Here is a 25,270-nt window from a genome sequence, read left to right as displayed (position 1 = left end):
TCACTTCCTGTGGCACCCATTGGGATACATAGGGCCTTGATGAACTCATGCCACCACATTCTGTCCTGGGATAACTCCTCAAGATATCCCCAACACTCATCTCCTACTTCCCACCTCATTGTCCTCAACCACATCTACTTTGGCTTACCCCTACTTCTTCTACCAAGGGCAACCCACCCTGGTGTATCTTGTACTATTCTCTGTCTTCTATACACATGGCCTAGCCACTTCCAGTGTGAGAACCTAGTCACTTCCAGCGTGAGAACCTAGCATACTCATCTACCAGATTCTGCTATTTGAATTCCCATCCCTCTAGTATTCTTCTGATCACCTTATTTTCAAATGCTAAGAATTTATTATCCGAAGTCACTATACTGTACCATAACTCATGCCCATAAACTCAAAATACCCCTAACCATTACCTTATAAATTTTGATTTTTGTATGCACAGAAAAATTGCTATTATTATTCCAAATATTTTTAAGCATTCCCATTGCCTGATGAGCTTTTTTAATCTTTCCATAAATTCTGTGTTCATATAACCATCCTTATCTAAATAAGTATCTATATGTTTAAACTTACCGACTTGCTTTACAACCATGCCTTCGATTAGACAATCCTCTCCCGACGCCTTATACTTTTTTAACAATTAGTTTTCATACATAGCTGTAAGCCATATATTTTTAAGGGTAATGTTGTAAGATGACTTTGAAATGATATTAAAGTGTTTTAGGATGATAGTTTAAGGTATATTTGGTGTTTCAATTATTAAAATGGGCAGTTATAAGCATTTTAGATTAAGGTACATTTAGTGTTCGAACTATTACAATATGCAGTTATAAGTATTCTTAGAGGGGGGGTTACCAACTTATCGCAGGTGGTTGTGGTCCCTAACCCCCTGCGAATACTGAGGGTCAACTGTACTTAATGGGTGCTGAAATACTCAAAGACAACTGAGACCTATTCTCTACTTGGCCTCTTTTCTCAACTAAATGAGGCTACAACAAAGCACAACGCTCCAGCAAACACCAATCAAAGAGAACGAGATTCCTCCGAACTCTTCTTCTGTCAAAGGGTGACAGCCACAGGAGGCGATAGCAGCAGAGCACCGGCATCACATCCATGGCACGATGAAATGGAGATGGAAAGCTGTCTGAAGCGACTCAGCTAAGGCGACACACGTCAGCTATGCAAAAGAAAACAGGAAATGTTGGGAGGTGGGGGGGAAGAGGAGTTACAATGACTCTCCCACCTCACCCAAAAGTGAGGCAACAGACTTTAGAGCACTCCCGTGCAACACATCCTTAGCCCTTAAATGCTGACTGGATGTATCGTACGTCGACTAAAATTGTCTGTTGGGTGCTGAGTGGACGTACCGTACGTCGACTACAAAAAATGTCAACCTTCGGTCAACTTTGACTCGACCGAAATGGTCGAAAAATGCAATTGTAAGCTAAAACTCTTACATTCTAGTAATATTCAATCATTCGCCTTCATTTTGCAACAAATTGGAAGTCTCTAGCACAACATTTTGATTTATGGTGAATTTTTAAAAAAATCTTTCTCCTTACGTCCGCACGGTAACTCTGCTGAAAATTTCAGAAATTCTTTCGTCGCTTTGTCGTAATGTTTGCACCAGTTTATATTAGTCACTACATAAAGTTTTATATATGGAAATGTGCGCAATTTCATGTAGAATACAACAGAACATAACTCATGGTTGTAGCTTCTATCAAGTTTGAAATATTTCCATATAAATCACGATAAGTGCCAAAATTTCAACCTTCGGTCAACTTTAACTCGACCGAAATGGTCGAAAAACGCAATTGTAAGCTAAAACTCTTACATTCTAGTAATATTCAGTCATGTATCTTCATTTTGCAACAAATTGGAAGTCTCTAGCACAATATTTCAATTTGGTGAATTTTTTAAAAAACTTTTCCCTTACATCCGCGCACGGTAACTCTGCCGAACATCTCGGAAATTCTTTCGTCACTTTGTCGTAATGTTTGCACCGGTTTATATTAGTCGTTACATAAAGTTTTATATATGGAAATGTGCGCAATTTCATGTAGAATACAACAGAAAATAACTCATGGTTGTAGCTTTTGTCAGTTTTGAAATATATCCATATAAATCACGATAAGTGCCAAAATTTCAACCTTCGGTCAACTTTAACTCGACCGAAATGGTCGAAAACTTCAATTTTATGCTAAAACACTTACAGTCTAGTAATATTCAATCAATTACCTTCATTTTGCAACAAACTGGAAGTCTCTAGCACAATATTTCGATTTATGGTGAATTTTTTTGGAAAAAAAAAAAAAAAAAAAAAAAAAAAAATTCCTTACGTCCATGTGTAACTTTCGGCCAACATCTCGGAAATTCTTTCGTCACATTGTGTTAATGTTTGTACCATTTTATATTAGTCATTACATAAAGCTTTATATATGGAAATGTGTGCAATTTAATGTAGAATACAACAGAAAATAACTCATGGTTGTAGCTTTTATCAGTTTTGAAATATTTCCATATAAATCGCGATAAGTGCCAAAATTTCAACCTTCGGTCAACTTTAACTCGACCAAAATGGTCGAAAAATGCAATTGTAAGCTAAAGCTCTTACATTCTAGTAATATTCAATCATGTAACTTCATTTTGCAACAAACTGGAAGTCTCTAGCACAATATTTCGATTTATGGTGAATTTTTGAAGAGAGAGAGAGAAAAAAAAAAAAAAAAAAAAAAAAAAAATTCCTTACGTCCGTGCGTGGTAACTTGGCCGAACATCTCGGAAATTCTTTCGTCACTTTGTCGTAATGTTTGCACCATTTTATATTAGTCGTTACATAAAGTTTTATTTATGGAAATGTGCGCAATTTCATGTAGAATACAACAGAAAATAACTCATGGTTGTATCTTTTATCAGTTTTGAAATATTTTCATATAAATCATGATAAGTGCCAAAATTTCAACCTTCGGTCAACTTTAACTCGACCGAAATGATTGAAAAATGCAATTGTAAGCTAAAAATCTTACATTTTAGTAATATTCAATTATGTACCTTCATTTTGCAACAAACTGGAAGTCTCTAGCACAATATTTCGATTTATGGTGAATTTTTGAAAAAAACTTTTTCCTTACGTCTGCGCGGTAACTCGGCCGAACATCTCAGAAATTCTTTCGTCACTTTGTCGTAATGTTTGCACCTTTTACTTTAGTCGTTACATAAAGTTTTATATATGGAAATGTGCGCAATTTCATGTAGAATACAACAAAAAATAACTCATGGTTGTAGCTTTTATCAGTTTTGAAATATTTTCATATAAATCACGATAATTAAAAAAAATTCGACTTTCGGTCAACTTTAACTCGACCGAAATGGTCGAAAACTGCAATTTTAAGCTAAAACACTTACAGTCTAGTAATATTCAATCAATTACCTTCATTTTGCAACAAGGAAGTCTCTAGCACAATATTTCGATTTATGGTGAATTTTTGAAAAAAACATTTTCCTTACGTCCACACGTTACGAATTCATGCATCATTTTGTGATAATATTTTCTCTGTTGCTTTGATCGTTTTACAATTTGTTATATACCAAAATCATTGCAATTTAGTGTTCAATACAAAGAAAAAAAAAATAACTCGTTAGCTTTAACCGTTTTGCTCACAGAGCGATTTGTATACAATTATATATGAAACTTTTTTCGCGCTGTCATACATTTCAATATTTATATATGATAATGATGATATTTTTTTTTCATTTCTGAAGGTTGTATACTAAACTGTAGGCAATGACAAAAAAAGGAGCCAAAAATGAACTCTTAATCTTAAAAACTAAGCGTGCTGTGATTTTTTGAAAAAAACTTTTTTACCGCTTCGGCGCTAACTCCCGAACGCCGCCGGCATACGACTGACACTTTTGTAAATAGAGGCCCAGCGTTAGAGGGTTAGAAAGGTAAGTAGCTAGAATAATATCTAGCTTGGAAATAACATAAAATACTGTAACCATGGTAGGTTTGGAAAGAGAAACATTAATCGAGGCAGAAGTAAGAGATTTGCTGATAGCCATAGAAAAAGCATGTAAAGAATGAACTAGTGCATTTTGATGGACAAAGAGGAATAGGCTAGCAGACAAGGATTTAGAACAAGCAAAAGATGAAGAGATTGGTTAAATAATAGACTGAGTCAACATAACATCAGAATAAGTACAACTCACTACTGACACATTATTAATAACACTGTCTATACCTATATAATTTGTCCCATTCTATGTGCCGATGATGGCAGAAGTTGCAACTGTTTACCAAAACAATCTTTTGGCTAACACATTGTATATGAGACTGTGTGTGTGTGTGTGAAAAACTGAGAGGCAGGTGATGGAGGGTACAAAACCATATCGCTCTGAGAACCGACCTTTTTTCTTGTAGCGGACTCTTCCAACTGTTGCAGGGCAGTCCTAGGCTCAGGCTACAGATGGGTGAGGGCACCTACACCTTACCTCTTGTAAGGGGACAAAAATGATCACACACTATAGGGGTACCCAGACAGGTTCCCTAACCAATTCAGACAAACCTTGTACTGACCAAAATAAGGTTTATGTCCTGTTCTAACTTCTCAATATGCTTTTCCTGAACCGAAAGGGTTGTGGAAGGCAGAGCTATAAAGGAGGTCTCAGTAAAGGAAAAGCCCAGAATGGACCTGGTGGAGTGGGGAAAAATGACAGGTTGGTGACCTGACCTAACTAGTTGCTTTTGCAATCTATTTGCTTCCCTTCTCTTCCTATACTAATGAACTTCAGCAGAAAGTCCTTCGAAAATCCATACTTCCTCACATCTATTCTTAAGATCACACTTTACGGCATTGCAGCTGGTGCAAAACATGTGTATCTCCGAAAAAATCAACATCCTGTTAACACAGTAATCATTCCTATAGAACGTAACATTCTTAGTTCATAATCCATAACATACTCAATAGCCAAAGGTTCTTAGAAAATGTCCCCCCATGGTACTGACATTGCCTTAACATTACCGTACACTGAATGAAAAGTATTTAGGGTATCCTCATTAAAATCACTCGACTGATCATGAATCAGTTTTTGCTGTAACATCACATGGCCGATACAGCACTCAATGAGTCACTCTGGATGACTGACTGAGGCTAATTTATGAAATTTATGCTATCCAGCCAAGTTCTAGTGCACTTTCGGCCATTCACCACTTGAGACTATGAAGAGAGGGAGTTGGAGTGTTTGGACAAGATGAACAGATCCTACAAATATATGAGATGAAGTTCAAGGATCTAAAGATGAAACTGGGAGAACACCCCTAAGTTGCACTAAAAAGCAATAATTAGTGAGGTTGCAGAGCAGAGTGATGAAAGGAAGTGAGAATACGAGCTGAAAAGTTGGTGTAGCTATGGGCTGAAAGGGGTGCTGTAAACATCCTTTAGTCATTTCTCTAGTGCACAATGTGAGCTGCACTGACAGCTCTATCCACCATGGGGATCACTGTGGACGATGAGAAAAAAAGTTTTGATACACATAGGAAGTGATGATAAAATCCGGGTTTGTGGTGTTTTGTGCACCATACTGTATTACTGGGTGAAATGTTATGATATGACATGCAGATACAAAATAAGTGTATAGCTGGCTTTATGTGCACACTAACTATGAATGAATTCACCAACAATAATAACAAGAGCACACCCCCAAAACAACATGGCTAGTACTTGATTAGCATTGGTCTAATAGTTCAGGTGGTTATCCATCTGTAAAATCAAGGTTTCTATTTGCATAATTAGTTTATTTGAATTACTTGGGCCTCTTCTTTAGGTATAAGAGTATGGTACAAAAATTGTTATCACAGGTACAATGAATTTCAAAACACTTACCGAAAGTGCTTCCCTCTTGTAATGGGAAAGTTACAAAGGTTTCACACAAAACTTGTTTGCCTTGGCCAATACCATGAATTTCAATCAGTCCTTCAACATTGTCCTGAAATACAAGAAATGAAAACTGTGTAGGGAAATTTATCAAATTCAGTAATAATTGTTCAGTACAGTCTACTACCTTGTGCATTCAGCTTATAACAAGTTACCCATTTTTATATAAGTAGCTTACCAAGTAATTACATAGCTATTGGTTCCCTAACCTTTCAAATTTCGCGTGGTGGCGCTGTTATCGTTAGTGTGTAGGTGACAACGTCCCGCCACCATCCGGGACTCGAGGAAACAAACCAGCAGAGAGCTCAATTCATTTTCTGCCGGCTTCCGGTTAACATCGGAAGTTTTCACGCAGCTGCTTCTTTGCCTTTTGGCTTTGCTTTGCATGAATTTGGTGAAGAACTCAGATTTGTTGCTTTGTGGCTTGCTGCCATTGTTGAATTGTCGTTTGAGTTAACTTTAGTTTATTTAGTTAACGATGTCAGATTCCAGTTCATCTAGTATTTGCTTTTGTTTTGAGGGTTGTAGAACTAGGCTAACTAAGCTTTCATAAGATTCTCAAACAAAATGCACTAAACGTAGGGGGCAAGAATGTAGTACGGATAATACTTCCATAGAGTGTCAGGATTGGGAGGATAAGAATGGAAAACATTGAAATCTCATCCAGAGAAATTAGAAGGGATAAGAGGAGGAAAGCAGCCATTAGGGCTGAAAGTAGGGCTAATGCAGAGTCCATTCCTTTGGAAAATGTAGGGGATGACACAACTACCACTCCTACAATTCCTCCTCCTACTTTACCATCTGCTCCTGTTCCAGGTTTCCATGATTCCGCTCTTAGTGCCATTGCCAGCCTCAAATCTAGGTTTGATCACAAATTTAATGTATTATCTAGTACCATTATGGAAATGGGGTCAGCTATACTCAGTTTTTTTTACCGAGGCACATTGGCACCGATTCGCAGGGGTGCCCTTTTAGCTCGGAAAAGTTTCCTGCTAGCTGATTGGTTGCAAATATTTTGTCCGAATAGCATCATTGTTTTCAAATAATTACCAAGTAATGTGAATCGAAACTTATTTACTAACCTAAATTTCTCCCTCAGATATATGTTTTGTCAATAAATAATGTTAACGAATAAAGAGATTTTAAAGGATTGTGATGGTAAGTCTAAATTTAATAACAACACCATGAAGTCAACGACAGGAGCTTGCTTTGGATGCACGCTGCATAATTTTTACTTTTCACATATTTTAACACCAATTGGGATAAACTACACTAGGAATAAGAAAAACATGTTATTATAAACTTTCTTTGAATACCAGAATCTACTAAAAACATGGAATTAATAAAACTCGCTATTAGTGAAAACTTCCGGGGAGGTAAAAGGAACAGCCTGTGGCTTTAAATAAAATTTAGATAAAATTACCTAGATAAGTAGGCCTAGTTATTCATATGGTATCCACATGCCAGCAAATGTTGATGGGCAAGAAAACTTTTCAGATACATATCATCTTTTATAGGCTTTTGTGCTGAAGCCTTTTGTTATATCATTATGATAAATATGATGATAAATATGAAGACGCTATTTTTTTCTTTTACATAATAATAATGTACTTCCCTTATTATGGCTTTATTTCTTGCACAGATTTCAAACTAGGCTAGCCTATGTCTATGTGTCTTACACCATTTTTGACAATCGCAATAAAATTTGCTTAACTCTTTAAGGTAAGGAGTAACAGTAAACAGTAGCTGATGCTTGATATAAGTTAAGCTAGGTGTATGTAGGCCTATAATGTAAGTCCGTATAGAAAGGATTTGCTAAAGGTATAGATTCTATTAATAGCACAATTTTCGGTTTGAGGGTACTGTAGTGTTCCATAAATTGCATAAAAATCATAATTAAACGAATTCATAATTTCACCGAGTTACAACGCGATACCCCTCCCCCTCCCTTCCATCCCTGCCTCGGTATTTGACAGTAGACACATATAGCCAGCTAATCCTTAAAATGTATATGTGTATAGTACATTTTCTACTCAGTCACATATTCTTTTATTCTCAAAATATCAGCAGAAACTCGTGTTAACCTTATATGTGTCCTGAATAGAACGCAAAATAAGAAAAAAAAAAAAAAGTTTCTTATCTCGCATTGTCTGCTGTAACTTACATGAAAGAGTAAGTTGTTAATTTCTGCGAAATATATTTTTATTAGCGTGCACCTACAAAAAGAAGCACAGAAACTTTTTAATTGCAGATATAGCCATTAAAGTAATCTCAATAACGTAACACTGATTTCAACATTTACATAAATCAGGAAAAAGCTGCAATGACATAAATCAGGAAAATGCTGCAGTGACAATCACCTGTGATAGTTTTTCCCGCCAGGCCGCGCAGGCTGTTCCTTTACCTCCTGGAAGTTTCCACTAATAGCGAGTTTTATTAATTCCATGTTTTTAGTAGACTCTGGTATTCAAAGAAAGTTTATAATAACATGGTTTTCTTATGCTTAGTGTAATTTATCCCGATTGGTGTTAAAATATGTGAAAAGTAAAAAAAATTATGCAGCGTACATCCGAAAACAAGCTCCTGTCGTTGACTTCGGCGGGTGTTGTTATTAAATTTAGACTTACCATCACAATACTTTATCATCTCTTTATTCGTTAACATTATTTATTGACAAAACACATGTCTGAGGGAGAAATTTAGGTTAGTAAATAAGTCTCGATTCACATTACTTAGTAATTATTTGAAAACAATGATGCTATTCGGACAAAATATTTGCAACCAATCAGCTAGCAGGAAACTTTTCCGAGCTAAAAGGACACCCCTGCGAGTCGGTGCAAATGTGCCTCGGTAAAAAAAACCGAGTTTAGTAAATCTCTAATGGAAAAAAAATGTAAGTGTTGACGGTGCAGTGAGAAGTGGTAGTGCACCGGGGAGAAGACATACCGGAGGTCCAAGGGAGGCTGGTGGGGTTTGCCCACGGGCAGTCGACCCCTCTGTTGAACCTGCTGTGCGCCCCCAGGCTTCGACGAACCTGTGCATCGATTTTCTGATTCGGAATCTTTCAGTCAGCGCAAGAAACCATATCGCTACTCTTCTTCTTCGTGCCCACTGAAGAGACGTGCGGATATTAGCGATTCTTCTCCCCTGGCTGTCAAGAGGTACAGAGAGACTAGCCCTCAACCTTCCTGCAGTTTTCAAGTCCAGCCTGATTCTCCTGCTCATCTTCGTTATTTCTTTGAAGACAGTCCTGAGCACCCTAAGTGTTCTAAGTGCCCGTCTTCTTCTGAGCACCAAGCGCCCGCCGACTCGCTCCTGACTTCTGTTGATGAGCACCCGGTGCCCGCCGACTCACGCCAGAATACCGCCAGTGAGTGTCCAGCACCCGCTGTCTCGTGCCAGATTTCAGCTCTAGAGCGCTCGGTGCCAACTCCCAAACTTCCAATGCCGACAACCGAATTACCAGCAACTTCTTCTGGAACCAATGCTCCTTCTTTGGCTATTCCGCCTTCCTCGTCCGTCCAGGAAGATTCTTTAGCCCCACTCAAGCGCCAACTGACCGAGCTTATGGGTCTTTTGAAGAAACCAGCGTCTGCTCCAGAGTCCAAGGATAAATCATTGACTCCTATCTCTTCGGAAGAGGAAGAGATTGTTCAGGATACGGTTCACTCTTCTTCCTACTTGTCTCTCCTGTGTTTCCTCCCGGATAATTACCCGGACTTCTTCATGCCTGCTTCGCCTACTTCTCCAGCTTCTACCTACCTCATGAAAAAGCATTCGTCGGAAGGTACCAGACTACCCGAGCTTGTTCTTTCCTCCTTCTTGAAGAAAGCTCTCGAAGTTCATGCCTGGCTGGCTGCTAAGAGAGAACAGGGCAAAGCGACTTTTGCCTTTCCGCCCAGCAAATTGTTGAAGATGAGATATGAGATACTCTTCCTATGCCACCGGGGAAGCTTCTTCCTTGGGAGTTCCTGCCTCCTCCCAAGGGGACTTCTCTGGTCTGGTGGATTTATCTCGTAGAAAAGCTTTATTGTCGGCCAAGATAATGTTTTCCTCAGCCGAACTAGACCACCTTATCAAGAATATTTTTAAGGTGTTTGAGATATTTAGTTTCCTAGATTGGGCCATCGGGGCACTAGGGAGTAAGATTGAAGACTGCCCGAATTTAGCCGAAGATCTTGCCTTCGATTGGCTAGGAGTTATTTCTTGCTCAGAGAGAGCAATTAGAGATGGCTCTTTAGAACCTGCCTCCCTTTTTTCTATGGGTGTCCTTAAGAAGAGGGAGCTCTGGTGTTCGTTCGCCTCGAAAGGAGTCTCGCTAACTCAGAAGTCAGCTCTACTTGTCGCTGCCTTAGACAAGTCTCACCTCTTTCCTCAACACACAGTGAGGGACACTCTTTTAGAATTACATAGCAAGTCCACCTCTGACTTGTTGACTCAGTCCACTACACGTCCTAAGGAGCCTGTGCCTTCCTCATCTAGATCATTCTCCCCTCTTCAGTTTCAACCCTTTCGCAGAGGGAGAGCTATGACCCAGCCTCAGCCTAGATCAAACTTCCGACCTTCTATGAAGTCCATTAAGAGGTCTTCTTTCAAATCCAACCCCAAGAAGTGAGAAGTTAGTCCTCCGTGCCCAGGTAAGAGCCAGACTTCTACTTTTCTGGAAGGAATGGAAGAACAGAGGAGCAGACCCCTGGGCGATCAAGGTTCTCAAGGAGGGCTACTCCATTCCTTTCGTAAAGACTCCTCCTTTAGTTACATCTCCAATCACCTTGACAGCGTACTCAAAAGGTTCCACGAAGTTTTTGGCCCCCTTTCAAGAAGTCGAACGCCTTCTTTCCAAAGGAGTAGTGGAAGAAGTACTAGAGCCCCACTCAGAAGGTTTCTACAATCGCCTTTTCGTGGTTCCGAAGGCCTGTTCTGGATGTAAGCGCCTTGAATGTGTTCGTACTGGAGACAAAGTTTCACATAGAGACCGTTCGCTCTGTCATGTCCTCAGTACAACAGGGGGACTGGATGGTCACCCTGGACATGCAGGATGTGTCTTTTCATGTCCCTGTTCATCCAGACTCATGGAAATTTCTACTCTTCCTTTTTCAGGGCAGGAAACTACAGTTCCGGGCCCTATGCTTCGGCTTATTGACGGCTCCTCAAGTTTTCAACGAATCCTTGCTCCTCTGGGGAATTGGCTTCATCTTCTGGGAATCAACATCAACTTATATCTAGACGATTGGCTTCTTCGCTCATTGCCAAAGGAAAAGTGCGCGGAGGACTTGAGAAGAACTCTTCGCCTGACATAGGAGTTAGGCATCCTCATAAAGAAAAAGAAATCCTTTCTGATTCTGTCTCAGGAGATTCCCTATTTAGGGATGATACTGAACTCTCAGACTTTTCGGGCTTTTCTGTCGCCCAAAATAGTCGAGAACTGCCTTCAGACTGTCATTCAGTTCCTTGCTCTTCCTTCCTGCTCTGCAGTGCAGTGGATGATACTTCTGGGGACCCTCGCTTCAGTAGAGCAGTTTGTAAATCTAGGAAGACTGCACATGAGACCCCTTCAGTTTTTCCTCAAAGTAAATTGGTGCAGAAAAACCCAACCAGACTCTTTCATCTTCCCGATTACCTTGGAAATCAAAGAGGACCTCCAGTGGTGGGTGTGCGGAGAAAGACTTCGGGAAAGGAAGTCTCTTCTCCCAATGCACCCAGACCTTCAATTTTATTCCGATGCCTCCGACCTAGGCTGGGGCACGCTTCTGGAAGGTCAGGAAGTCTCCAGAACATGGACTACAGTACAAAAGAATGCTCACATCAACATAAAGGAAATGAGAGCAATTCACCTGGGCCTTCAATACTTCTCGGATCTGGTCCGCGGCAAGAAGACTGTAGTACACGCGGACAACACCACAGCTCTTGCATATATTCGCAAACAGGGGGGCACTCATTCCATCTCCATGTATGAGACGGCGAAGGATCTCCTTCTGTGGGTGGAAGAGAACCAAGCCTCTCTTGTCACCTGGTTCATTCAAGGGAGGATGAATGTGACTGCGGATGAATTAATCCGCCTCAAACAGGTCCTTCCAACTGAATGGACCTTAAATCCAGTAGTCTGCGACAACCTATGGAAACTGTGGGGCAAACCCACAGTGGATCTTTTCGCAACGTCAAGAAACTACCGTCTTCCCCTCTTTTGCTCTTCGGTCCTGGATCCTCAAGCATGGAGCATGGACACCATGCTTTTGGATTGTACAAACTTTGATGTGTACACCTTCCTCCTTTCGGAATGATCAGGGAAGTAATCAAAAAGCTGTCAACCCATCAGAACACCTCCATGACCCTTGTAGCCCCATTTTGGCCTAACAAGGAACGGTTTCCAGACTTGATTCGACTCCTGGTAGACTACCCAAGACTTCTTCCACAAAAACGGTCTCTGCCCAGACAACCCCACTTTCTCAGATCCCGCCAAGGATTATCCACTCTGGCCCTGACAGGCTTCAGACTGTCAAGCACCTTGTCAGAGCAAAAGGGTTTTCGAGACAAACTGCAGAGGCAATTGCGAAATGCAGATGAGCTTCTTCTACAAAGCCCTACCAACCAAAATGGACAGTCTTCAGAAGGTGATGCAGCCGCCATAACGTCTCTTCTGAGACATCTATAAGCCAAATAGCCGACTTTTTGACATTCCTAAAGTCCGTCAGGAAGCTATCGACCTCTACCATCAAAGGGTATAGGTCGATGCTCAGCTCAGTTTTTAAGCACAGAGGAATGGACCTGTCTTCTAATCAAGATATCACCGACCTGATCAAATCCTTCAATAACGTCTAAGAAAGATAGTTCTTCCAACGTCTCTTGGAACTTAGACGTTGTACTGAAGTGGCTCTCAGGTCCTCAATTCGAAGCTCTTCGTTCTGTTTCCCTCAGGAATCTCACGAAAAAGACTCTCTTTTTAGTGGCTCTCACTACTGCCAAACGTATTAGCGAGTTAAAAGCAATAGACAAGAGAATAGGCTTTGCACAAGAGGACACAGTCTGCTCTCTTTCTCTTGGTTTCCTCGCAAAGAACGAGGACCCTTCTAAACCCTGGCCTGGGTCCTTCGTCATCAAGAACCTTTTGGATATCTTAGGACCTGAGGAAGAAGAAAGACTCCTCTGCCCAGTAAGGTTCCTCAGGTACTATCTTCGGAGGATGGAAAAGATTAGAGGACCTTCGAGCAACCTCTGGTGCTCAGTTAAAAACCCAGTTTGCCCGCTCTCCAAAAATGCCATATCCTTTTTTCAGAGAGAATTAATATTAGAAGCCCACTCTCAGATCCGGGAAGAAGCCTTTCCTCTACTTAAGGTTAAGGCTCACGAAATTAGGGCAGTCGCAACTTCCCTCGCTTTTAAACGCACCTTGTCTCTTTCTTCAATCCTACAGTTGACGTTATGGAGATGCAAGTCCATATTCGCCTCACACTACCTCAAGGACATAGAAACTGTATTTGAAAATTGTAGCTCTTTAGGACCTTTATCCGTGGCTGGCATGGTGCTGGGAGAGGAAGCATGAGGAATCTATCTGTTCCTTTGCTATCCACTCGCCTTGACTCAAGGTTTTGAGTCGTTGGGAAGCCTGGGGGTACACTGTACCTGGAGTACCCACCAGTTTGTACTTTATCTTTGATAATGGTTGGGTTATTTGGTTTTATTCTGTGGTGTAGGTGACAGTGTTTTCATTCTGTATTCTGGTCTTCGCCCAGGGCAAGGGGAAGAATGGGTACAACAGTGCTGAAGACCCCAATTCTTTTGTGCCCTATGTCCATGAGAGGGGAGGCGGGAGGGTTTTGATCATGTTGTTACTTGGTTAGTATATATAAAACTTTACTTTATCATAAAAATGTCATTTTTAAATAAGTAACTTATCAAGGAACTACATAGCTGAATCCCACATTGACAAGAGGTGGGAAGCATGGACATTTTCCATCCAAAAACACTCAATAAAGGAGATGAATTTGAAACAGAAAGGTAGTTAGCATTGGTGTAATGCTTGTTGTAACTTTACCTGGTGAGAGAGCTGCAGCAGGAAGTTACTGCCTCTGGTTGGCGCTCATCTCAACTTGTAATGACACGGCAATAAAGCTGAGAGTCATTTGTACTTCAGTGGGAGAACCTTGCAGTCGAGGAGTATTCCGTGGACTGACAAGGCCTTACAAAATAAGTCCCCCTTGCCCTGGGCACAGTACAATAAATACAACCAGAAATTTGTTACCACACAATAATAAAACCATTACCCAGCCATTAAAAAGCAAGGACTGCTGGGTACTCCTGGTACATGGCACCAATACGCATCCCAAAACTCAGCATCCTTTAACAAGGTGAGGTGATAGAGGATTGGAAGGTATATCCCCTATCCTTCTTCCCTCAATACCATGCCAGCCATGGCCAATGGGCCTAACATACTGCAATTATTATAGACTGTCCCCACATCGTGCAAACAATGGGAGGTGAACACTGATTTCGACTTCCAGTAAGTTGACTGGAGAATCGCGGAGAGCAACAAGTTTTTCTTAAAAGCCAACGAAGTGGTGACTACTCTAATCTCATGAGCTCTTACTTTAAAATTAGAGAGATCGTCTTCTTGAATCTTCGAGTGTGACTCGGAAATAACACTCTTTAAAAAGAAGGCCAAGGCACTCTTGGATAACAACCGTGAAGGGTTTTTACCGAACACCATAAATTCTGAGAGGGACCTCTAATCCCTTTGGTCCTATCCAAGTATTACTTAAGAGCTCTAACTGGGTAAAGAGTTCTCTCTGGTCCCCTGGTCCAAGGATATCTAACAAGCCCTTGATTGCAAACAAATGATTGTTTCGTTCTTTGCCGGGAATCCAAGTGTGAATGAGCAGACCACATCTCCTTGCAAAAAACCCACCCGCTTACTGGAGGTGTGTAGTTCGGTGATCCTCTTTGCATAGCTAAAGCAACTAAAAAGAGAGTCTTTCTGGTTAAATCTCTAAGTGATAAAGCATGAAGGGGCTCAAATGTAGGGCCAGAGAGCCATTTGAGGATGACATCTAGATTCCAGGCAACTGGTGTAGACTTCTCTTGATTGGAAGTGTCTAGGGACTTAATTAGATTGCTTATGCCTTGATTAGCAGACAACTTGAGACTCTATGTCTAAACACAGAGATTAGCACAGATCTATAAACTTTGATTGTAGAGGTGGCATAGCCTCGAGAGGACCTTAGAAATATTAAAAAATCAGCGATCTGTGGTACAGAGGTTTTAGAAGACGATATGCAGTGTCTTCGGCACCAGTCACGAAAGATTGTCCACTTTGCCCAGTAGACAGCGGAAGACTGATGTCTGCATTTGGTGATTGCTTCTGCAGCTTTTCTTGAAAAGCCCTTCACTCTGACAAGCTCCCTGACAGTCTGAAGCCTGTCAAAGTGAGAGTGGATAAGCCTAGATGGAAGCGACGGAAGTGAGGCTGCTTTAGCAGGCTTCTCTTCAGAGGTAGAAGTCTTGGGAAGTCCATTAAGAGACTGAGAAGGTCCGGGAACCACTCCTTCTATGGCCAAAACGGAGCTATAAGTGTCATGGACACATTGGTGTGGGTCATGAACTTATTTAGGACTTCCCTCACCATGGTGAATGGTGGGATGGCGTAGACATCTAAGTCTGACCAGTCCTGGAGCACGGCATCCGTTGACCATGCCTGAGGGTCTGGGGCTGGAGAACAGTACTGTAGACAGAGAGGCGATTGTTCCTCGACGTCACAAACAGGTCTACCGACGGTTTTCACCACCGTTTCCACAGGCTGGTGCACACCTGTGGATTCAGTGTACATTCCGTCGGAAGGATGTGTTTGCAGCAAGTTAACACGTATGCCAGAACGTTTAACTTTCCCTGGATGAAGCAAGTTATCATCCTGGTACGGTTGACCTCTGCCCCGAGAAGAAGCTCCTTGGCTGCTTTGTAAAGGGAGAAGGAAGAGTCCCTCCCTGATTTTTGATGCAGGGCAATGTGGTCATGTTGTCCGAGTGGACTGTGATTGTCTTGCTGTAAGTCACCGTCACAAAATGTTGAAAGGCCAAGAGAATCGCCTTCAATTCCCTTATATTTATATGTAATTTCTTCTTTTCCGACAACCACTTCCCGGGTATTTCCAAGTTGTTCAAAAGTGTACCCAAACCAGATCTGACGTGTCTGGGTACAACATTAGGTTGGGGTTCAGGGGGTGCAATGACTTTCCTATTGAGAACCTCTCCTCTGCTAGCCACCACCGAAGATTCTCCTTGATCTTGGGAGTGATGTGAAACATGAAGGAGTTTGGGAGAGTTTTCCTCTGCCAACTAGCCTTTAGGAAGAATTGTAGGATTCTTGTATGTAACCTTCCTAAAGGAATGAACTTCTCAATGGCTGAGAGTGCCCAGCATACTCATCCACTTGTTGGCTGTGCACAATGGGCGAGATATGAACTTTCTTACTTTCTTCAGGCAGTCTTGAATCCTTTTGTGGGATGGAAAAGCCCGAAAAGTCAGAGCATCAATCTTCATCCCCAAACAGAGAATTTACTGTGTTGGAGTAAATTAGGATTTCTGGACATTATTAAAAGTCCCAACCCTTGGGCCAGTAGTAGAGTTTTTTGAAGGTCCTCTGTGCATCTTTTCTTCAATGGGGAGTGTAGCCAGTTGTCCAGATATAAACAGACGTTGATCCTCATGAGATGGAGCCATTTCACTACAGGGGCAAGAACACAGGTGAATACTTGCGGAGCTGTAGAGAGGCCAAAGCATAGATCTCCGAACTGAAGGACCCTGCCCTGAAATACGAACCGCAGACACTTCCTTGAGTCCGGATGTACTGGGACATGGAAGTAAGTATCCTCCATGTCAATAGTTACCATCCAATCTCCCTGATGAATGGCTGACAGGACTGAACGGTTTGTTTCCATTTTGAACTTGGTGGTCTGCACGAAAGTTCAACGCACCGATGTCTAGGACTGGTTTCCAACCTCCCGACGCCTTGGGGACGAACAGGCGGTTGTGAAACCCCTCTGTGCTTACGTCTTTGACCAACTCCACCTCTCTTTTCCTGAGTAGCGACGATACTTCTTCCCTCAGGGCCAAAAGCCTCTCCAAGCCTTCTGAGTAGGCTGTTAAGCTGATGGGCAGGGTTGTCAAAGGAGGTTTTTCCCTGAATGGATAGCAAAGCCCTCTTGCAAGACTTACTACCCAGGGTTCTGCATTCCTGGCTTCCCATCTGTCCCAAAACTGGAAAAGCCTGGCTCCTACGGAGACATGGAGGACCGGAGCCTCACTTGCGAGAGGCTGGTTTGGAGGACGGCTTCTTGGTTGGCCAGACTGATCACAGATTCGAGCGCGGGCGGGGCTGAAATTTGGTTCTTCCGCCCTGAAACAGCTGCTGTTGCAATGGGGAGGCAGTTCTCATGCTGAATGAGACCGAAGTGCCACGGGTGGGTTCCTTGGCATGCCTCGTCGACTGCAACAAAAGGTCCTGTGTCAACTTCTGTAAGTCGGACGCGATCTGTTCTATTGCAGCTCTTGGGAATAAAGCTGACCGATCTAAAGGTGCAAGCAGGAGAGCTGATCTTTGAGAGGGAGTAACACCTTTGGAGGTAAAGGTACACCATAATTCCCTTTTCTTAAGAGCCCCCTGGGGCAGCTCCTGGGAGCCATCCCTAATGGCCTTATCTGCGCACAAGAGTACTCCCAGCCAGTCTGCAGCGAAGTCCTCTTGAAGTGTACTTCAGTCTTCAATTTCCTTGGCCAATGCCAAGACTGTCCAGCCTAGGAAGCTGAGTACTTTGAAGACTTAAAAAATGTCTTTCACAAAAATGACAGAATACGTGAACATAAGCTTTGCAGAGTTAAGAGCCAGTCTCAGCGTTGCGTCCACAAGACTGGAGAAGTCCCCTTGGGAGGCGGCAGAAACTCCCAGCGAAGGCGATTCCCCAGTGGAGCATGACGAGTACCTCCTTAGCGACAGACGGGAGGGAGGTGCACTGAAAACTGCTTTATCCAGCTCCCTCTTTCCTGCTAACCGTCAATGCCCAGTGATGCCTTCCTAGAGGATGAGATGACCATCTTCTGTAGTCTAAAGGCCTCTACTGGCTGTCTCATCAAGAAGGCCAAACCAGGTGATGACGGGGCCCTTGGAGAGAAGAAAGATGGATAGCAGAAGAGGAAGTACCTCAAGAGGGCTGAATACTCTGACGTAGGATAATCTTGATCTACAGTTTCTTTATCAACTTCCTCATTTGATGTAATGGGAGAAGGAGCTAAGTCCTCCTGATCCTGTGTAGCAGCAGGTTGCTTTTGTAAAAGCCCAATGCTGTTATCCAACTGCTGTTGGATACGTTCCAACGAAGGATCCGTGACGGCAGGCACTGGCGCCAAACGTTTGGCTTCTGGCGTCAAGCGTACTGAAGGTGAGGATTCTGACACCTGGCGCTCGGAAACTGGGCATACGGACACTGGGTGCCACTCGGCAGTTGGGCGCTCGGAGACTGAGTGCTCATAACCTGATCGCTTGGACACTGGGTGATCTGACACCATAAGCTTGGACATTGGGCGTTCGGACAGTGTGCGCTCGGAAGTTTGGCGCTTCGACACAGAACAGCAGGACACTACATGATCAGAAACCAGGCACTTGGCCGCTGAATGCTCGGACAACTTGCATGAGGAATGCCATGTCATAGACCAGCTCACCGGCATCGAAGTGTCATGCACAAGCCGATCAGGACTGGAAGTTAGATATTCGGACAACTTGGATAAGGAATACTGCGTCAAAGACTGGCTCTCTGTCACCAAAGTGTTATGCACAACCCTCTTGGAACTAACCCAAAAATTGCAGGAGGGAAGAGGACTGTGCTCTTGTTCCCCGGGAATCTTACGTGGGTGCCGGGAAGTGTGCTCAGCAGAAGGAGCATGCCTTCTCAATGGCCTTAATACCTTTGAAAATAATTTACGCCCCCTGTCTGCACTGGTGTCCGAACCACTGGGCGACATAGCGCACACATCAGTATGAACGCCTTTCCAATGGCATTCTGCCAAGTCCTGGGTTCGATCAACATCCTTGGTTGAGGGGGCAACTACATGTGGGCAAAAAAAATGATATTTTAATGATAAAATAAAGTTTGTTCATACTTACCTGGCAGATATATATATAACTGTATTTCTCCGAAATCCGACAGAATTTCAAAACTCGCGGCACACGCAGTGGCCAGGTGGGCAGGTGGTTGGGAGTAATCATCATTCCCTGGGAGGCGGGAATCGGGAACCATTCGCCGCTGGGAGGCGGGAATCGGGAACCATTCCCATTTTCTATTCAGATTTTCTAGTGCCACTGTCTCAAGAGGGGAGGCGGGTGGGCACTATAATTATATATATCTGCCAGGTAAGTATGAACAAACTTTATTTTATCATTAAAATATCATTTTGTTCATGACACTTACCTGCCAGATATATATATAGCTGAATCCCACCGTTGGAGGTGGGAAGAGACAGAATAGGATTTAGGAAACAAAGAAATGTAGGCGATTGACGCCTTGGTTCCTTACCTGTTAGCATAGCTGACTTCGAGGTTACTGTCACCCAAGCCTGCTTCTGCTTTTCTAGAGTCTCCAGCAAGGTAGGGACCTATAAAGCTGGAGAGATCTAGATGACCTGTCCACGGGGGCGTGACCACAATAGGACTAGATCATGTTGACCATACAGAGAGGAAAAGGAGCAACGACCAACCACCTGACCGCCTATCTAAGGCAAAAAACCTAACATAGGCTAAAAATTGGGACGTCCATCTCAATGGCCACCCAACAACCAAAAACACAACAACAAGATTAAAAAATACTACCTAACCCCTAAAGGATAGGATGAGTATTGCCCTCTTCTCCCAACATCGTGTCTGCGGAAACGTATGGTCCCAGCGACGAGCAGTCTTCAAAAGTTGTCTTCACATCCCGCAAGTAATGCGAAGCGAACACTGAATTACTTCACCAGAAGGTGGCACCAAGAATATCATTAAGGGACATATTCTTTGGAAAGCCACCGAAGTCGCGATGGCTCTTACTTCATGAGCCTTTCACTTTCAGAAGTCTCATGTCACCTTCTTGGCAGGAGGAATGAGCCTCTCTGATAGTGCTTCTTAAAAAGAATGCTAGAGCATTCTTGGACATGGGAAGATCAGGTCTCTTCACCGAACACCACAGACTGTCCGATGAGCCTCTAGTCTCCTTGGTCTTGGCTAAGTAGAACTTGAGAGCCCTGACAGGACACAAGACTCTTTCTGACTTCTTGCCCAAGAATCTCCGTCAAACCTTTGATTTCAAAAAGACTTGGGCCAAGGGTTTGAAGGATTTTCATTCTTGGCTAAGAACAAAGGGACTAGGGAGCATACAGCATTAGGACCCCTAAAGCCAATATGTTTTGCTAATGGCTTGCAATTCACTAATCCTCTTAGCTGTCGCCAGAGCCGTTAGGAAGACAGCCTTCCTAGTCACGTTCTTGAGGGAAGCCAAAGACAGAGGTTCAAAAGCACTTGACATAAGAAACTTCAGGACAACATCCAGATTCCAAGAAGGTGTCCTGAGTTGAGGAATTTTGACAGTCTCAAAGGATCTCAGGAGATCGTGAAGATCCTTGTTGTCGGACAAGTTCAGGCCTCTGTGTCTAAAGACTGCCGACAGCATACTCCTATAGCCCTTTAATAGTTGAGACTGCCAGTTTATTCTTTTGCCTGAGATGAAAAGGAAGTCAGCTATTTGTGGTACAGAGGTCGTGGTCGAGGAAACTCCTTTGCTCCTGCACCATCTCCTAAAAACAGCCCACTTGTACTGATAGACCGAATTCGAAGAAGGTCTCCTGGCACTGGCGATAGCCTTTGCCACTGCTCTCGAAAAACCTCTTGCTCTTGCCAACTTTGAGATAGTCTGAACGCAGTCAGACTCAGAGCGGGAGGTTTTTGTGGAACCTTTCGAAATGGGGCTGCCTGAGAAGGTCCACCTCAGTGGAAGCGTTCTTGGAAAGTCCACCAGGAAGGCCATGGTCTCTGGGAACCAATCCGCTGCTGGCCAGAAGGGGGCTATTAAAGTCATCCTTGTTCCTTCCGACGTTGCAAATTTCCTGATCACTTCTCCCAGAATCTTGAAGGGAGGGAAAGCGTAAAGATCTAGGCCTTTCCAGTCCCAGAGGAGGGCATCTATAGCTAAGGCTCCTGGGTCTAGGACAGGAGAGCAATAAAGAGGGAGTCTTGTCGTTCTGGACGTAGCAAAGAGGTCCACTAGAGGGACGTCCCCATATCCTCCACAGCTCTAAACATACCTCCTCGTGAAGGGTCCACTCTGTTGGTAGGAGCTGATGTTGCCGACTGAGAAGGTCCGCTCGGATATTCTCCACGCCCGCAATGAACCTCGTGAGATCGTGACCCCCGAGCATGAGTCCAAAGCAGGATCTCCTCTTGCTGGGATGAACAAGGAACGGATCGAGTACCCCCTGTTTTTTGAGGTAAGCTAGAGCTGTGTGGTATTGTCCGAATTTACTTGGACAATTCGGCCTGAAACTCGGTCTTCGAAGAATTGAAGGGCCAGCAGGATAGCCCCAATTCCTTGAGATTTATGTGCCAGGACACCTGTTCCCCTCTCCAGGTGCCTGACACTTCCTCCCCCCTCCTAGTGTTGCTCCCCATCCTTCCCTGGACGCGTCGGGAAAACAACACTAGGTCGGGGCTCTGAAGACGAAGAGAAACCCCTTCCTGCCAGTTTTCAGGGGTTGAGCCACCATCTCAGGTGATCCTGACAATGGAGAGATCTTCAATGTCTCTTCCAGATCCTCCTTGTCCATCCAGTTCTCCGCCATGAAAAACTGGAGCGGTCTGAGATGAAGCCTTCCCAGGAAACAAACTTCTCCAGCAAGGAAATGGTCCCCAGCAAACTCATCCATTCCCTCACCGAGCATGTTTCCTTCCCAGGAAGGACAAAACTTTTCTAAGCAAAGCAGCTGCCGTTCTCGGGATGGAAAAGCTCGAAAAGCCACTGAATCCATCTGAATCCCCAGATAGACGATGGACTGCGTCGGGATCAGATGGGACTTTTCTTGGTTCACTAAGAAGTCCCAGGGACTTCGTCAAATTCAGCGTCAAAGTCAGGTCCTCCAGACACTTCCCCGAGAAGAGGCTCGGATGAGCCAATCGTCCAGGTAGAACAAACACACGAACACCCGCCAGGTGAAGCCACCTCGCCACATTTTTCATGATCACTGTGAAGATCATGGGAGCAGTGCACAAACCAAGCAGAGAGCTCTGAACTGGAAGACTCTTCCCCCCAGCACAAACCTCAGGTACTTCCTTGACTGAGGATGTATGGGAACATGGAAGTATCTTGAATCTTTCAAAATACAAGTCCAGAGAGACCATCCAGTCCCCTGGTCTTACGACGCAGAGCCCCGAGAACCGACATAATTTGAAGGTTTCTTTGATGTAAAACGTTTCCATCTTAAAAGAACTTCTTTTCTTTTTCGACAATAAAGAACGGAACGGTTCAAAACCGGGGACTGCTGTACGTCAGGATGCTTACATCCAAGACCGTCTCCATTCTCCCGACTGTTTCGGGACTAAGAATAGTCTGTTGTAGAACCCCGGAGAATCCAATTTCAGAACTTGTTCCACGGCTCTCTTCTCTATCAACTGCTCCAGGAGGTCTAAAAGAATCTGTTGCTTCTCTCGGTGGTAAGAAGGCAGCAGATCCCTGGGCGACGTGCAAAGGGGTGGCAACACGAGAAAGCGGATCTTGTAACCCTTCTCTAGAACACTTAGAGACCAGGAGTCCGCCCCTTTCATTCTCCAGGCTCCAAAAATAAAGAAGCCTGGCTCCTACTGGTGTCTGGAGGCGTTGAAGAGTCACTTTTTCCCCTAGGTTTTGAGGGGGCTGCTCCTCTGGTGAAACCTCTTCCTCGTGGAGACGATCTAGAGGAAAGAAGTTCCTCCACGAAAGGGCTTCTTCTTCCTGGAGGACAAAACTGAAGCTGAAGAAGAAGGAGCTGAAGGACGTCTCGAAGAATGTGCCAGAAGATCTTTGCGTGGCCTTCTCCTTAAGACTCGAAGAGATGTCCCGAATCAAAGACTGGGGGAAAAGATGGTTGGACAGGACAAAGGGGCGAACAATAACTCTGCCCTTTGCGAAGGAGAGACAGATTTAGATGTGAAGTGCAGTAAAACAAGGCCCTCTTCTTTAAGAGGCCCGTACCAAAATGAGAAGCCAGTTCTTCTGATCCATCCCTGACTGCCTTGTCCATACAGTTAAGGACACTAGAGAGCTCCCCCAGGCTGATCGAATCGGAGCTCCTAAGCTTAAGGTCTAAAGCTCCCAAGTACCAGTCCAAAAAATTAAACACCATGGTGCGGAAGAGACCCTTGAGATGATGATCTGTCTCTGACAAAGTCCAAGAAACCTTAAAAGTAGACAGATGGGACCTTCTGGGAGCGTCGACAAGGCTGGTGAAATCCCCTTGAGAAGAGGAAGGAACTCTAGGACTGATATCCTCTCCTGTCTCATACCACATACCAGCCTTGCCAGAAAGCTTAGACAGAGGCACTGCAAAAGAGGTCTTGCCATGGGACTTCCGTTCCTCCATCCATGCGTTGATTTCTTAAAAGCCCTCTTGGTAGCCAACGAAGAAGTCATCTTCATAAACCCTGGCGCTCTCCTCGCTTTGGAAGAAGCTAACTGTGAAGGAGGAGAGAGAGGAGCCGAGGGTTTAAACTTGTCCCCGAACAAGTCTTTAAGAAGTCCGGTTAAGACTTGATAATCGGAAGTAGAGGAAGCAGACGAGGGCTCGACGTCAGCAGGATCCGATTCGCCAGAAACCTCTCCCACAACAGCCGGAGAAACAACCGAGTCACCCAACACTTTAGGGGAACGAAGGCCTTGAGGTCCAATACGAAGAAGGGATCTTCTTTTACCAGACGAAAGAGAATGCTCTGTAACGTCTCGAAGAGCAACAGAAGAGACGTCCTGGGGAGCGTCCTGGTGAGTGTCCTGAAGAGCGTCCATCCGGGCGTCCCGCCCAAAGTCCAGAAGAGCGTCCTGCACAGAAGCGTCCTGAAGAGCGGCAACCGAAGCGTCCTGGGAAGCAGCTCGTGAAGCGTCACGTTGACGAGCGTCACGACGGGGAACTCGTGAGCTAAGAGGGCAACAAGGCGACGACGCAGGAGACGGAGACGAAGAAAAAGGAGCGGGAGAGGGAGACTTCCTGGACTTCTTGACAGGCAAAGTCAAGTCCTTGCGACGACGAGGAGCTGAGTCCCTCTCAGCAATAAGAGAAGACAACTGCCGCTGCATCTCCAACAAAATCTTCTTAGAAGGAGAAGAATCAAGTCTGGGGGGAGAGACAATCCTATGGGAAGACGAGGGGCGAGGGGACGCCTTCTTCTTCCTCACAGGAGCAATAAAACAGCTCTCTCATTAGAGCGACTGGGGCGCTCAGAAACGTCCTCATCAGACGAAGTCCTAGTCCTCTTCTGCGGTGGAAAAGCTTCAAAATACCCAACAGACGAAGAAGACTGACGAGAAGCGTCCTCTTGAACGGCTCCTCTTCAGAGGGCGAGAGTCCTTACGAGAGTTCCACCCCTTACGAGGGAGGGCGCCTCGGAGGACGAAAAGCAGTCCTGAGAATACGTGCGCGAAGCACGATCCCTGGCAGCCTGGGAAGTGACAACAGGACCTGCCGAAGGGACGTCAGACCGGTGGGAAGCCCCCATAACCTTCTTGCGGCTTTCGACATGCCTTCTCCCTGAGTCCTGGGAGTCTGACAGCGGTCCAGGCCTAGAAGCATTAAGGGGCCGATCTGACGCCCCCTCCACAACAATGGGGGGAGCACTACACTTCACAACACTTTGGAGAGATGTCACTTATTTTCGAGCGCACGGATGGAGTTCATGATCTCCGCCAGGGCCAAACCCTCCGCAGACACAACATCAGGGCCTGAAGGCAAAACCACAGGGACAGGTGCAACATTAACTACATTAGGATTATCAGGAGAGGAAATAACCTGACTCTTGCACACACTCCTGGAGGAGGACCTCCTGACCCTGTCACGCTCCAACTTGCGAACATACGAATCATACGACTTCCAGCTCGCATCAGATAAAGGTTCACACTCCTTACATCGATCATCTATTAGACAAACATGCCCCCTACACCTCAAGCAAACCGAGTGAGGGTCTACCGAAGCTTTCGGTAGCCTCACCTTACAATCACTCATGCAACATACACGAAAACTAGCAGAACTAGATCCAGACATATTTAAAGAACAGTCATAAGCAAAATCAAAAACAGT

General features: G+C 44.2%; 1 protein-coding gene across 1 annotated transcript in view; it reads right to left on the bottom strand.

Annotated features, from left to right (window-relative positions):
• The window catches only part of RPA3 (Replication protein A3), a 66,146-nt gene that overhangs the window by 23,501 nt on the left and 17,375 nt on the right, over positions 1-25,270 (bottom strand). Inside the window, exon 3 of the mRNA XM_067112274.1 lies at positions 5,895-5,997. Within this exon, the coding sequence (XP_066968375.1) occupies positions 5,895-5,997 (103 nt within the window). The remainder of the gene's footprint in view (positions 1-5,894; positions 5,998-25,270) is intronic.

Source organism: Macrobrachium rosenbergii, chromosome 12 (genome assembly GCF_040412425.1).
Source record: "Macrobrachium rosenbergii isolate ZJJX-2024 chromosome 12, ASM4041242v1, whole genome shotgun sequence".
NCBI classification, from domain to species: domain Eukaryota; kingdom Metazoa; phylum Arthropoda; class Malacostraca; order Decapoda; family Palaemonidae; genus Macrobrachium; species Macrobrachium rosenbergii.
This window is presented reverse-complemented; position numbering and strand designations above follow the sequence as displayed.